General features: G+C 37.4%; 5 protein-coding genes across 5 annotated transcripts; 2 read left to right on the top strand and 3 right to left on the bottom strand.

The window, feature by feature from the left end:
• Positions 1-2,218: 2,218 nt before the first annotated feature.
• On the top strand, positions 2,219-3,995 carry RHIMIDRAFT_200480 (general substrate transporter; the record flags this gene model as incomplete). The annotated part of the gene is made up of 8 exons (XM_023606457.1): positions 2,219-2,288; positions 2,342-2,494; positions 2,552-2,671; positions 2,727-2,853; positions 2,929-3,295; positions 3,355-3,553; positions 3,605-3,665; positions 3,713-3,995. 8 exons carry the CDS (start codon positions 2,219-2,221, stop codon positions 3,993-3,995), a joined length of 1,380 nt encoding a protein of 459 aa, XP_023468057.1.
• A 166-nt stretch (positions 3,996-4,161) lies between these two features.
• RHIMIDRAFT_250465 (uncharacterized protein) lies at positions 4,162-5,059 on the bottom strand (the record flags this gene model as incomplete). Its single annotated transcript, XM_023610725.1, has 2 exons — positions 4,162-4,861; positions 4,908-5,059. The coding sequence occupies 2 exons, from the start codon at positions 5,057-5,059 to the stop codon at positions 4,162-4,164; spliced, it is 852 nt and encodes a 283-aa protein (XP_023468058.1).
• A 489-nt stretch (positions 5,060-5,548) lies between these two features.
• Positions 5,549-6,619, top strand: RHIMIDRAFT_250466 (uncharacterized protein; the record flags this gene model as incomplete). Its single annotated transcript, XM_023610726.1, has 1 exon — positions 5,549-6,619. One exon carries the CDS (start codon positions 5,549-5,551, stop codon positions 6,617-6,619), a length of 1,071 nt encoding a protein of 356 aa, XP_023468059.1.
• Positions 6,620-6,630: 11 nt separating this feature from the next.
• RHIMIDRAFT_200557 (ras GEF) lies at positions 6,631-8,323 on the bottom strand (the record flags this gene model as incomplete). Its single annotated transcript, XM_023606463.1, has 2 exons — positions 6,631-6,685; positions 6,741-8,323. 2 exons carry the CDS (start codon positions 8,321-8,323, stop codon positions 6,631-6,633), a joined length of 1,638 nt encoding a protein of 545 aa, XP_023468060.1.
• A 1,598-nt stretch (positions 8,324-9,921) lies between these two features.
• Positions 9,922-12,241, bottom strand: RHIMIDRAFT_278875 (PLP-dependent transferase). The gene is made up of 6 exons (XM_023612793.1): positions 11,756-12,241; positions 11,575-11,685; positions 11,298-11,521; positions 10,971-11,241; positions 10,842-10,918; positions 9,922-10,775 (listed from the first exon to the last, which is right to left on the bottom strand). The coding sequence occupies exons 1-6, from the start codon at positions 11,835-11,837 to the stop codon at positions 10,014-10,016; spliced, it is 1,527 nt and encodes a 508-aa protein (XP_023468061.1). The 5' UTR covers positions 11,838-12,241; the 3' UTR covers positions 9,922-10,013.
• Between the last annotated feature and the right edge of the window lie 1,680 nt (positions 12,242-13,921).

Below are 13,921 nucleotides of genomic sequence, written 5' to 3' on the forward strand. Positions count from 1 at the left end.
TATATTCATTTTTTAAAGACGTCATTTTTTTTATACGATTTACCATTGATCTCGCAGTGATCTGAACTTCCTTGAAATATCAAGAAAACAAAGAATTGCTGCAAAAAAAAAATGTATTGATGTAATGCTGAAATTATGGAGGTTTAGCAGTGAATAAAAACATAAATGTCCTATTTTTCGATGTGTTGTCCTATTCTCAAAAGAATGTCCCATATTCAAACAGGCATCCCAAATCTTTTTTTAATTGGCCTAATTTTTTTTCTTCTGTCCCAGCCCTATTTTCGTTAGCTGTAATAAAGAGCATTTTCAAATAAAAGATGCAAAAACAGTCAATTAAATAGTAATCAAAGATAAGATATATAGCCTGTATATATCACTATGTTTTCTTATTGTATGATTTTCAATTTTTTAGATAGACATGCTATTTTCTAGACGAATGATATTTTACTTGGACTATTTCAATCCCAATTCTTTTTGAATACATTGATTCCAATAAAACAACAGTACCAAGATTGGTAATCGACTGGCTTGGGTCAAACAATGGACTGCAACAGATATGGATTATCTAGAAAACTGCGTTTTTATAGATGAATCTGCTTTCAATATCAACATGCGACCTTCAGGTGGTTGAGCTGAAAAAGGAAGACCAGCTATTGTAAACGCTCCCTCTACAAGAGCAGTATCTCATATTATTTTGGGCGCCATTTCTTCTAAATTTGCTGTATCCATCACGGAGCTTCGAAACCCTCAAGAGGAATGGTCCGAACGCGTCAAGATTGATTTTTGCAATCGCAAAAGAAAAGCGTCACCTAGTAACAAAAAGCCTATGTTTAAAGGTACTGTTACTGGCCATTACCTTGTATTTCTTGAGAAAACTATGGATGAGATACTGTCTCTCTGAGATGAAGGGCCATTACATAGTTGTGGATAATGCATTTATTCACACTGTATTCGCACCGCTAAAGAAATAGATGAACTTATAACTAGGAGAGGCTATAAGCCTATCTATCTTCCATCCTGTTTCCCAGAACTCAACTCAATCGAGCAATTTTGGATAATAGTTAAGAACAAAGTCAAGCGTAGTAGGTTTGAGGACAAGGAGAACCTAGCTGCCTTCCAATTATCTACATGCGTTTGTACAGCATTCTGTGAACGTTTTTGAAAAGCGTTTAAAAGAGGACCATATTAAAATCAATACTCAATAAATAAAGATTGCCAAAGATATCGAACTTCAGGGAAAAGAAACCCGTCCTTTGAGATAGTAAAAACCACCCTTTGGCGTTGGAACGACTGTATAGAAAGTTCATCTCCCTTTAGGGCAGAGTAAAGCAGCGAAAGTAAAGACTGTGTAAGAAAAAAAAAATAGGATATTCAATTAGACTCAACTTGTAAGAAAAGGTTTATATAGTCAAAAACTACTTTATTATAAGTAGACACATTGCACTAGATGAGAATACAATCAGAACATGTTATTGCATATAACCTTATTGGATAAAAAAAGTAGCTTTTTCATCAGTGATATTATCTCCCTTGTTCGAATCACCATTTCAGGAAACCAGATGGCGGGAAAACCTGGGGTAGTAACAGGTCAAGTGGTACATTGATTTGTGATTTGTACATAATGCAATTGAAGAAAACAAACAAGAGGGGAAAAGGATAAAAGATGCAGCTATTATTTAAATGATTCAAAATAACAAAGACTTTAAGTACTCAAGTAATAATGAAAAGAGTAAAGTAAAGCTGCCATGATTCCGATTTCTCATCATTCGATTGCTGTGGGAAAACCAAAGGTAAAATCTACTTGTCGTCTTACAAGCAATAAAAATAGGAAAGTGAACATTATGGGGTAAGGTGTCACATTTTAAAAAGAAAAAAGGAAGCAAACATAAAGAAAAGATCAAGTGAATAAAGCTGTGGGATGAAACTAAAGAGTAAAAAGTTAAATGTTAAAGATGTGCTTGGATTAAAGTAAACATCTAAGGGGATAGATTGAGGGTCACCCCGGAGGATTATTTGATGTTCAGGAGATTTTTTTCGTTGAATAAATTACGAATTGTACGGATTCATATGACTTGAATTTATGCAATACAAGTAAATCAACTATAAATAACCCCTTCATTTCAATCCCTTTTGAAAGAAAGGAGAAGGAGGGAAGCAAAAGAATATATTATATAAACATCATCTCTACCTATTTTGTACATTTTAATACCTTTTTTAAATGAAACACTTGTCATTGATTGCCACAACTATTTCCTGTATTGGTGGTTTCTTATTTGGTTATGATATTGGTAATATTGACTTTAATAGAAAATAATCATAATTGCTAATTATATAATCCAAGGTGTCATCTCGGGTGTGCTAGCCATGCCAACATTTCCACCCTATTTTGGGATGCAAGGTGATCCAGCGACAGTAGCTACAATGAAAGGAAATATTGTATCCTTATTACAAGCTGGCTGTTGTGCTGGAGCATTATTAGTAAATTTCCTTGCTGGTAACGTGCTTCATTCTACTTACATTATCTACATGCTTTTGCTAAATTAAAATTTAGATCCTCTCGGACGTCGATGGACCATTGTCTTGAGTTCGTTCGTGTTCATCATTGGCTCTATTCTACAAGTGGCAGCACAAAATCTTGAAACTATGTTAGCTGGTCGTTTCTTTGGTGGCAGTAAGTTAATCGCAGCTAAATACATTCTTTTCTAATATCCCTTTTTATATAAAAGTGGGCATTGGTGCATGCTCTATGCTTGTTCCAATGTATGTTGCAGAGATTGCGCCTCGTAAATTAAGAGGCCGATTAGGTACTCTATGGCAATTTCTTATTGTCATTGGTATCATGTTGTCTTACTGGTAAGAAATTGAATATAGCGAAAAAAAAAAAAAAAAAAAAAAAAAAAACATTCTAAACACCTGTCTGCTCTCTAGGGTTGACTATGGATGCTTGCGCCATATCCCTGTAAGCAATACACAATGGAGAGTACCGCTTGGTATACAAATCGCCCCAGGAGGTATTCTTTGTATTGGTATGGTCTTCTTACCCGAATCACTCAGATGGCTCGCCCAGCATGGACGTACAGATGATGTATTAAAGAATTTATGCAGATTACGTGATTTACCTGCCGATCATCCCGAGATTCTACAAGAATTAAAAGAAATTGAAGATGCGGCTGAACTAGACAGGCAAGCAAAATCAGGCAAATGGACTGAATTGTTTCAACGCGAAAATCTCCATCGTTTATTTATTGGCATCATGCTTCAAATTTTCCAGCAATGGACAGGCAGTAACGCGATTGTAAGTAGCAGACAATTTATAAGCAGAAAAAAAAAAAAGACAAACTTCTTCTTCTTTAGAACTATTACGGGCCCGACATCTTCAAATCAATTGGCCTTGATAGCAATGAAACTGAAATTTTAGCTACAGGTGTCTATGGTGCTGTAAAAGTAGCCTTTGTATTTGTCACCTTCTTCTTTGTTGATACCCGACTTGGCCGTAGACATACACTCATGATGGGTTCTGTCATCATGATGGTCTCTTTCTTTGTCCTTGGTGGTATGATTCTGGGCCTCGAAAGAGACAATAACGGTCACTTGGGTGCTCCAGGTGCTGTCGTTGGCGCAAAGGGCTATATTGCAATGGTTTGCATCTATATATTTGCTATAGGGTAATTGTTCATTCTGCAATGAAATATCATAATTAACAATTTGATAGTTATGAATGCTCTTGGGGACCTATTGTCTGGATTGTCTGCTCAGAGATATACCCTACACGACTTCGTGCCATTTCTCTCTCTATCACGACTGCATTTAACTGGGCCATGAACGCCACACTAGCTAAAGTGACACCCATCATGATGACCAATATCACATACGGCACATATTTCTTTTTTGGCGCTATGGCCGTTATTATGGGTGTATTTGCCTATGTGTTCTTACCAGAAACACGAGGAAGGTCACTTGAAGAAATAGATGCAGTAAGAAGAAAAAAAAGATAACCTATTAAATAGAAAATAACCAATTTTTGACTAGTTATTTTCCAAAGGACAAGTATGGGCCTTCAAGGACGACTATGCTGTTGCAGAAAGAATCAAGAGCGATGAAGAAAATGGAGTCTTTAAAGAATAAAGCTATACAATATGTATCATATCTTGAGACATTTATTCATAATCCCATTGAGCAAAATAACAGAGTAGTAAACGTATCGTCTGCCATCTTAACCTCATTTTCTCTCCTTTTAGTTGCAATAAATACGAATAACTGCTCTTCTGCCCCCAAGAAATCACCCACTTCTTTACTGCCTTCGTCATCAGTTTCTATTTTTCTAACTGGCTCATATTCGAAATATCTTCCAAAATAGTCTTGCCAAAAGCCTATCTCTTTCTCAAGCGAACGACACTTGTATCCAATGACAACCTTGGTTGACATGTCGCATACATCCAAAACAGTAGAAAGCAGTAATTCAAATAACTCTGGAAAGTACACACAATCGCTAATGACGACAAGATCAAAATGACCACCAGCCAATGCCAATAATCTCTCACTATCCTGTCTGTTTCCCCAATGTAGCCTCTCTACGATCACCTCTGCCGCGTTCTCTGTAGGACGATAGTGCATGTTGACGTTCTCTTGTATTAAAGGAACAACCTGTTCCAAGTCTGTAATATACACTTGACATGGCCGTCTTAGTTGTTTGGCTAACGCAATACCTACATAGCCTGTCCCTGCCCCTAGTTCTAGTATTCTATAGGTTTCCTTAGGTGCTGGTTCTGTACAAGTTGAGTAGTAGCTTTCTGGGATAGGATGAGATGGCTCTAGAGCTGATCGGGTATCAAGAGAAAATAATGCTTGTAGTGTATAAGCACTACATGTCTGTCAACACTTCGCTTCTTTCTTCCCTTGTGTCTTACCTTTGCCATATTTTACCAGCAAGGCCAAACTTGTCTATATCTTGTTTTAATCCCAAGGAATATGTGTTTAAATGCTTGGGCGCCCCTTCTGAAATGCAGACGTTCAATCCTTCAGGCAAATTGCCAATTTCAAAATCTCTTTTACTTGACATGTAAAAACCAATTTTAAAAAAAAATACAGGAACTAAGACTATGTGGATTTTTTTTCTGAGACAAAATTTGAGGAGACACAAGGCAACAGCCCTATCCTATTCATATACATGAACGTAGAGTGTCCAGATAGGAGATGGGGGCCTAGATATGTCGATTCCCTGATTGCTTGTTGGTGTTGAACGAAAAGGTTATGCTTTCTTCAGGAGACATTTCCTGAGTTATCTTCTAAAGCCAGTCACCACAGCAATGAGTTCATGAGCAATACCAAAAGAAAAGAGAGCTCTAAGAGAATGACCTTGATATTTTTCATTGGGAGGATAAATCATGGTCAACCTTGACTACAGAATTGGCAGATTACTTCATTGTGGTGGCAATTTAACTTTTAAAGTCAAAATAGCAGCACTAATAAACTCAGACCCATTTAATTCGGAATTTAAAATATAAAATGTACGAATCTCTTTTTTCGAAAAATTTGTATTTCATAGTCAATGAAGGAAAATAAGTTTGTTATGGGAGAAGAAGAGCCATCAACGACAACAACAACTGCTGGAGCAGCAGAAAAGCAACACAATAAAAAGCAGTACACTCGTCACCATGTCAAAAGGCGTTCAAGTGGAAGGGTTCATGTTAACAAATTAGCGCCCATGGCCAGAGTGAGCAATAACGCCGCACATACAGATACAGAAGCTGAAGTGGAAGATAATGAAAGTAATAATAGACCAGTTATGCGTCGTAGTCAATCACAAAGATCGCTACATAGATTATCTACAGATAGAAAGGCTTTGACAGGATTTACAGCAAGAAGAAAGTCTTCAAATGCTTCTATAAAACAATCAACCTTGGATAATTTTACAGCTATAAATAACAGCACAGACAACCCTCAACCAACAACAACAGCAATAATTGACAACAAAAACCCAGTACCGCTAAGTCATACAGCAGTTGCAGCACCCGTAGAACAAACATTTAATGCAGTAGCCAATAACCTTGTTGTGCCCAAGATATCTTCCTACTCTACAAATAATAACAGTAATAATAGTAATGAGCCCAGCATAAACAAGAAGCAATTACTTAAATCACAGTTCATTTCCTCCACTGAAAGTAATTCACCACCCAAACGATCCAATTCTCATGAAAATATCATCAGTAATTCACCACTTCAAATGACACGTATGTCAAGAACACAACAAAAACTAATGCTTCAGAGACAACAAGCGCAAATAGAGGATGAGACGAGTCCATTTCACCCAAAGAATATGCAAAAACTAAACAAAGAATTAGAGTTGGTGGGTAGAGAGTATAAATGCATAAAAAGATATCAAGACCCGATGAAGCTCAGCTTATCCCGCTGTTTGTTATTAACACAGCAACAAGAACAGACTTATATTCCTCATCTTGAACAAAGGCAAATTGTACATCGTCATCATCATTTAAAATCGATTGCTTTGTCAAGACAACAGCAACAACAACAAAGACAACCTGAAGAACAGCAGCAAGATAATCAAGATTCGTATGGTTTATTTTCATTCTTAGACAAGATGTTTCATAATAAAATATAGTAAATTATTCTTTACAAGAATCCTGACTCTTGTAATAATCGTGTAATCTTTTCATCACCTCTTTCCCTATGAAACAAGATTAATACTAATCCAAGCGATTTATACATGAAAAAGAACTTACTTTGGTTCTAGCTTTAAACTCTCGTTGTATAGTTGATCCTCATCTCTTGAACTATGAAGGTTTTCCCAAATAAAGCCTTGGATCTCCTCTACTGGCTTAAACGGATATCCTATTGATTGATATTGCTGAATTTCTCGTATCACTTCAGCCGTTTTAGCTCGTTTAGCAAAATTGATTAGGTTAGATCCCTTCAAGAAGTTTGGATTTCCATCCTCGATGAAGGTCAAGTCTTGAAGGTATATGCCTAAGAAGGGTATACAGGGCGGATTAACCGAGTGGATGAGCGCACGATACTGAACAAAGTTACGATTGGCCCCCATCAGCTTGCGGATGTGTGCAACGATATGATGTGTTCTTGCCCCAACGGATTCCCATGTTCGCTTGAGCCTTCCGATGGCACTGTTATCAAAGGCGGATAAAATGGCCATACAGGTATTAAAGTTGTTGAACTGTCGGCATTTCTCCGCGACATTGACCCAATACTTGATTTGCATGCTGCGTTTTTTGACTTCTGGCTGACTAAGGATCTCATCAGAGACCCAGGTCGTGATTTGATTGCAGTAATGGATTGATGCTTGTATGTTGGCTGCAATCGGTACACCATTCTCTTGAAGGTCTTTGGACCATGCCTTATCCAAGCACTCAATAGGACGTATGGAGCTGTACAGCTTGTAATCAATCAGTGTCAATTGACGCGCCATCTCTGTTGTATCAATATCGGGCAGCTTGAATTTTTTGAGATTACGCGGCAGTATTGGGTCCGGTGCATTGATCGATTGGGTCATCACTAGCTTTTTGAGACTTGTCGTACAGGCTTCTTTACGCTTGGATATTAATTTTTCCAGTTGGAAGGCTGAAAAGCTAAGTGTATCCTTGAGTGTTGTATTGGTAAATTCAAGTAACTGGTCCAGAATGATTGAATCATCTTCATAATAGTATTGTTCTAGCCAGATCTTAAGAACGTTAAAGACGCGGAGTCTGACAAGCTTTTGCTTTTTATTGACCCACACCTCATACTCCTCAGGCGTCAGGCCGTCGGGAGGTTGAATGTTGTAACGTGTCTTGAGTAGACCTAGGAATTCTTGTGATGTGCAAAAGGAGCGGTAGGTGAGTAAAAAGGTAGTGTTGAAGTTCATATCGAGATAATCGTGTAGAGTCATACGTTCGACAAGAGCGCGGAGTGTGCCACCTTTGACGCTACCGTCTGTAGCAAACACAATTTCGCTTGGTGCATAGTCGTAACGAAGATATTCTGGCTCGGATTCGACAGTGGCTGTCCTAGAGCTTTGCGTAGTTGCCGTCAGGATCGAAACCTTTCGAGACGCTATGTTGCTATCACTGTCGTGTTCATTCGCTTTATATACTGGCGGCTCCTCGTCATTCTCGTTGGGCGGTGTGATATCTAGGGTTGCCTTATCCTCTAGGCTAAAGTGCTTTAATGTATCAGACGAGCGAAGCGATATTTGACTATCTAAAGAATAATCATGAAAGAGATCTACCGCATGAGGCTTTTGTTCACTCGATGCTGGCTCAATTAAGCTGCTGCGACTGCTACTGTGACTTGAGGTATCCGATAAAAGCATCAGATTGTTTCCGTTTGTCTTGACCTGATTATTACTGCTTGCTTCATCAATATGAGTTACACTGCTCTGCTCAGCCAAAAGCTCTGATATAACTTTACAGATTGTTTGAATCGCCTCAATAATCGAATGGGCGGTCTGTTTCATGTTTTCAGTTATGCATTCATCTCCATCTTCTGTCATGGACTGTATCTTGATGAAGAGGGTGCCAAGTGCAGTGTACAACCTTTGTTTAGAATATGCGAGTTCTTTCATGCGGGGCGAATGGGAGACATATTGAAAGTCGACGTCTTCAATAATAGACAAAAACTGTCCATTTTGATTAACAATATTACGATAATGAGTAAATAAGAGTACAATAAGTGAATTTGTATCGGAGGAGCAACCGAGGTGCGCTATAAAAGATTTCATCGATTCTTGCATGGCATTACCACAGGCAATCACATTATCAATCAAATCGGGGACAAGCTGATACCTTGATTGAATCGAATTTTGTCGTCTGTAACTCCAGTCAGAGAGCAATATTGGATCAACATGTTGAAGCTCAATGCCCATACTCTCGCAAAGATGGACGTAATTTCGAACGGTAGATAACAGGTCCTGTGACTCGATGAATAGTCTTGTCGCATCTCTTGTCTGAGCAGAGAATATTAGTCTTGATAGTATGCTCATCAAGTGTCTATGATGTGATCTTAATAGACTATCTGATTTGATGTTGATCGACTCTTTGGTGACAGTACCCGTCGCTATCATCATGTTGCGAACTGTATTGACAACTTGTGTTGTATGTAGATTATAGCTTTGACTGTTTCTGGTTGCTGTCACAAGGTTGTTGATGGCCAAAGTGATGTCAACAAGTAGCTTTTTATAAGATATCAATTCGTTATAATCGATGCTTAATGACAATGGACGGTTTAATAATTTTTCCCGCTGTGAATAAAAAAAAATTAATGCAAAAGGAGAAAATTATCGAATAATTTTGTTTCTTTACTTGTGTCATTTCCTGTTGTTGCCATGGGCTGTAAGCTGGTAAAGACATGCACCACTATAGTAAAGTGAATAAGTTATTACTGTTGATATGCAATAATGTCCTTTGCTATTACTCTTTTATGTCGCATATCAGTCAAATCATTTGCTGAAGTTGATCTCTCGATAGTCGAAGCTGATCCTTCTTCATAGTAGACAGGGAATTGTTGTAGTTGGTTGTTTGAGTAATAATTACAATCCTTTTGAAGTAATTCATCTTGATGCAATGCCGTGTTATTCTAAATTAAAGAAGAGTAAATAATGTAGTAATAAAAGCAACGTTGTAGCATACAAAATCTGTATCGCAGTAGTCCTCAATCACCTCAACATAGTTGCTAGGAAACCATCCCCGTTGTCCATTACACCTAAACACGAATAAGGTTTTCATTGATTGTTTGGGTATACAAGGTTGACTTTTTACCAGCCGTCCCACCATCCAGAGGGTAGTTTATAGAATACGTTAATGCAATCCCCTTCATTGAATCTTAGGGAAGATGGATCGTCAGACTCAAAGGCATAGAGTGCCCTTACTTTACATAGTATAGATGGCGCTGTCATGGAAATAAATTGGTAAAAAAAAAAAAAAAGAAAAAAAGAATAAAAATAGGGTTTATGCTTTTCTTTGTGTTCTGAATTTCAAAGAGTCATTTGAACAATGAATTTTTTTCTATAAAAGTTCACTCCAGTCAACAGATGCATTTACCTCCTCAATAACATCTAGGAGTCTTTCTAGGTCACGATGCAGGCTTAAGGTAGGAGCATTAATAACTACTCTAAAGAAATCGGGTATGCCTTCTAATGGTGAATGATCCACCAAAAACTCCCCCTTTTCTCGTATTTGCTGATGCAAGTGCCTTGTTATTCTTGACAAACAAAGACTGTATTCCTTGCCTTTGAGACTTTCAACATGTTTTTCGATAGTAGGTGGCACAAACCAAAAACAAATCTGTAAGAACGGACTTGGATCCTGAACCAACTTGAACCCTTTGCGCTCTCTGACCATGCTTGTGAACTGACTAGCGAGGCTTAATGCCTTATCAACGCGCCCTCCTAATCCATCCTTTCCATAATACCTCCATGCCATAAACATCTTGGTTGCATCAGGTCTCCTGCCACAGCCGATGGTACCTGCTCCGATGTCATATTCATTGCCGTGAAATAGATAATCTGCCTGAGATGAGTTGGATTTTGCAAATAGCAAGTGTCCTTCATGTGGAGTCAAAAGCATAGAGCACTGTAAAGGAACTCCAAGTAATTTGTGTGGATTGAGAGTGAATGTATCGGCATGTTCTGATCCTTTTAGCCAAGTTGTCGTTTTCATCATCTTGTCTGAAAATGCTACACTTCCTCCCCACGAACCGTCAACGTGAAGCCAACAATGATACTTTTTGGCTATCGTCGCTATATCCTTGATCGGATCAAACGCTCCCTGTTTCACGAAAGTGTATATATGTGTGTGTACGAGTTAAGAGCGGTTTTGTAAATTTCAACTTACGAGTACTGTTGTTCCTGCTGTTGCATTAATAAAAAAAGGTGTCTCATCCTTTTGAATACTCAGCTCAATGAGCTTCTCTATAAATAATGTTTGAAAATAGACTTCTTTTTTATAGCATGAATCACTTACCCAATTCATCCACCTGCATTTTTCCCTCGTGATCAACAGGTACTTTAACTATGTTATCGAGGCCTAAACCAAGCACTTGAGCTGCTTTATCAATGCTATAATGACTATGTATGGATGTAAACACTTTTAATTTTCCATATTTGGATTGCGGGTGAAAAGGACGTGGGAAATATCCTTCCGTTTTAATGCTTGGGAACAACTTATTTCGAGCAGTAATCATCGCTAACAAATTAGAAGCTGAGCCACCAGGACAGAGTATGCCTCCTGCTTTCTTCGTACAAATATAAGCCTTATTTCTTTTCTTTATATTTATCTTTTGCTTTTTACCTCGCCCATATTTAATAACTGCCCAATTGCTTTTGTTACTTCGACCTCCATAAGGCTGAGTACAGGCGAAACGTGAAATACATGTGCATTGCTATTTAATACGGCTAGTAGCAGTTCAGATATGACACCAATTGGATTTGTTCCAGCATAGAGTTTATCCAAAAAACGAGGATTCCATGAGTTCACGCTGTATTCAAGGGTTGAGTTAATAGTTTTAAATATCCCTAATAACAGGGCGTCAGTTCTCCTTTATACTTTTTCTAATGACTTGACATACCCTCTAAACCAACGCCCTTATTTGGTAAAGTAAAGTCAAAGAGCTTATATAGTTCTTCCGGTGTATGGTAATTAACTACTGGTACTAATTGTTCCTGACCCTTTTGAACATCTAGAAAGAAAGGAGAAGAAAAAAAAAAATTATAACCTGGGTTACATCGTAGTGTGTATCCATGTGTTACAATCAACAATGATATTTTGTATCCTTGACAACATAACTTCAAGTTCCTTTGCATCGTTGCTATGATCGTCAGTTGATACCATTTTGTAAAGAAAAGATACAGCATTTTAACCTCAAATGAGACTGTTGAATTTTTATCTGGGACGACTTGGGGTTGAAAATTAGGTAATAAACAAGATGAGATATCTTTTTTTTCTGGACATGAGGAAAAACTTTGTGAATAAAGTAACTTCTTTCTGAATACAGAGATGGTAATAGAGACGGTACAAGGAAGTATGGTTTGATCATAAGCACATGATAAAAACATTTTTTCTTTTCTTTTATTTTTCTTTCAATTGAAACGTTAATATCAGGAGCTCAAGCTCTTGATCTAATGTTTTGCGTGGAGTACAATAAAATAAATAAAGATTGTAGAAAACAATTTGAAGATATGAAAGATATAGAGACCTGCTATCAAAATGATCTAAAAAATCCGGCTTTGCTTCTGCTTCAAAGATTGCATGTTTGACATGTTTTATAAAAGATTATAATACTTGATATTCTTACAGTAAAGTATATGATCTACATTTTTTGTTTAAACGTGGTGTTTTATATATGGTCCAAATGAGCGCAAAAATAAAATAATACAACAAACGTCGTTCAATCCGTTTGAAAGTGAATGTTAGCGAAAAATTTCCTGTAGGGGTACAAGCATATAAACGGCAATCGCTGAGACCAGATGAAGGCTAGGTTTGGAGGAACCGAAGGACGTAGAGGATACATACTCATAAGGAATGACAATGAATCTTATATAGTTTGAGGCATAAATAGACGTCGGTATATTGATTTCATCATATTGTCTTTTCAGAAAGTAAAGTCGCATTTTTACAGTTTTTATAATATAATTCATACGAAAAAGCGACAAGCCAGCGCGACATCCCTTTCTAGAAATAGTGTAATATATAATAAATAGGGTAATACTAAGGGTACTGCAAAATCCAAAAAAGGTAATACTCCCTCTCAAACTGCAAAATGCTCTTTTTGAAAGGAAGCTGAAGGCTGTTCAAACAAAAAATGTATTATATAATTCGATTTATACTTGAATGCTACAACTCAAAATGGCATGTAATTTATAAAATGTGCTTTGAACAACGACTTTATTTATGCCCTATCACTCTATAGGCTCTATCAGCAATCATGGTTGAATAATGCATTGAGGATATTTATACATTGCTCATAGTATGTTGACTGTTTTGCTTTTAAAAAGTAATAAAACTGGATTTACATTACAAGTAGAACCTTTGAACATATAACATCTACATATAGTCTCTCTTTTACCTGACAACATTTGGATATTTTCTACCAAATCAGTAGAATCATACTATTCACTTATAGTATTACATCTTCTTTCAAAAAGCAAAAGCCTTGATATACCCTAACTTTGTGCTTAGTCTATTGACAATAGCTGTCCAGCAACCGAGTGTTTTATTGTGTTATTTAAATGTTTTTGCATTCATTAATTCCTCTGTAGCTTGGATCCTTATGAGCTTCTCAGTGTTAAGTTGATCAACGATGTGTAATAAGGGTGTGACTGTGTCCATTGGGCATTAGTACAGCTCTGATGCTGCGCATATCTTCAATATAGTAACTTAAGTGATTTAGAAAAAAAAAAAAGTATTTATTTTCAGTGCAAATAAAGACATTAGTAAAAGTCATTCTTAAAAAAACTATTCATTTATTAAAGACTATTCCCAAAAGCCAATGCTTTGCATCAAAGGAAACCTAAAAAAGAAAAAAACGTCGGCAACGATACCAAAAGACTTCTGAAGGCTCTGATTGCTGCAGTGACGACATTCTTCAGGTCGGCCATTGACCATCAGAACAAGAGACCAGGCACTCATAAAAACCACCAGACCATCAAATACCAAGCAGTCTGCAAAGACCCGTGCCGTTGGGGTATGCATTAGCTGAGCCTTGTCAGTTGTCAGCTAGCTTATGTGCCAGACAGTAGGAAGTATCATCAATAATCTGTCACAGCTGTGATCTCGGATAACCAACTCCCAACTAGCTACTAGCCCCCTGTAAAGATTCCGATCGAATGTTCATAACTCTCCTTTTGGCTGCTTGAAAGCCTCCAGTTGAGTGATGAAACGACCGACCGTTGTCAGTGCAGGACACGTGCTGAGCA

Source organism: Rhizopus microsporus (genome assembly GCF_002708625.1).
Source record: "Rhizopus microsporus ATCC 52813 unplaced genomic scaffold scaffold_5, whole genome shotgun sequence".
Classification (NCBI taxonomy): Eukaryota; Fungi; Mucoromycota; class Mucoromycetes; order Mucorales; family Rhizopodaceae; genus Rhizopus; species Rhizopus microsporus.

What these genes read in the sequence shown, in the direction of transcription:
- RHIMIDRAFT_278875 (XM_023612793.1), bottom strand. Translation starts at nt 11,837, where the DNA reads ATGGTATCAACTGACGATCATAGCAACGATGCAAAGGAACTTGAAGTT. An exon ending in TAAGGGCGTTGGTTTAGAGG is followed by an intron (nt 11,522 to 11,574) that starts GTATGTCAAGTC and finishes CCCTGTTATTAG; the next exon opens with GGATATTTAAAACTATTAAC. An exon ending in CAGCAGGAACAACAGTACTC is followed by an intron (nt 10,776 to 10,841) that starts GTAAGTTGAAAT and finishes TTCGTGAAACAG; the next exon opens with GGAGCGTTTGATCCGATCAA.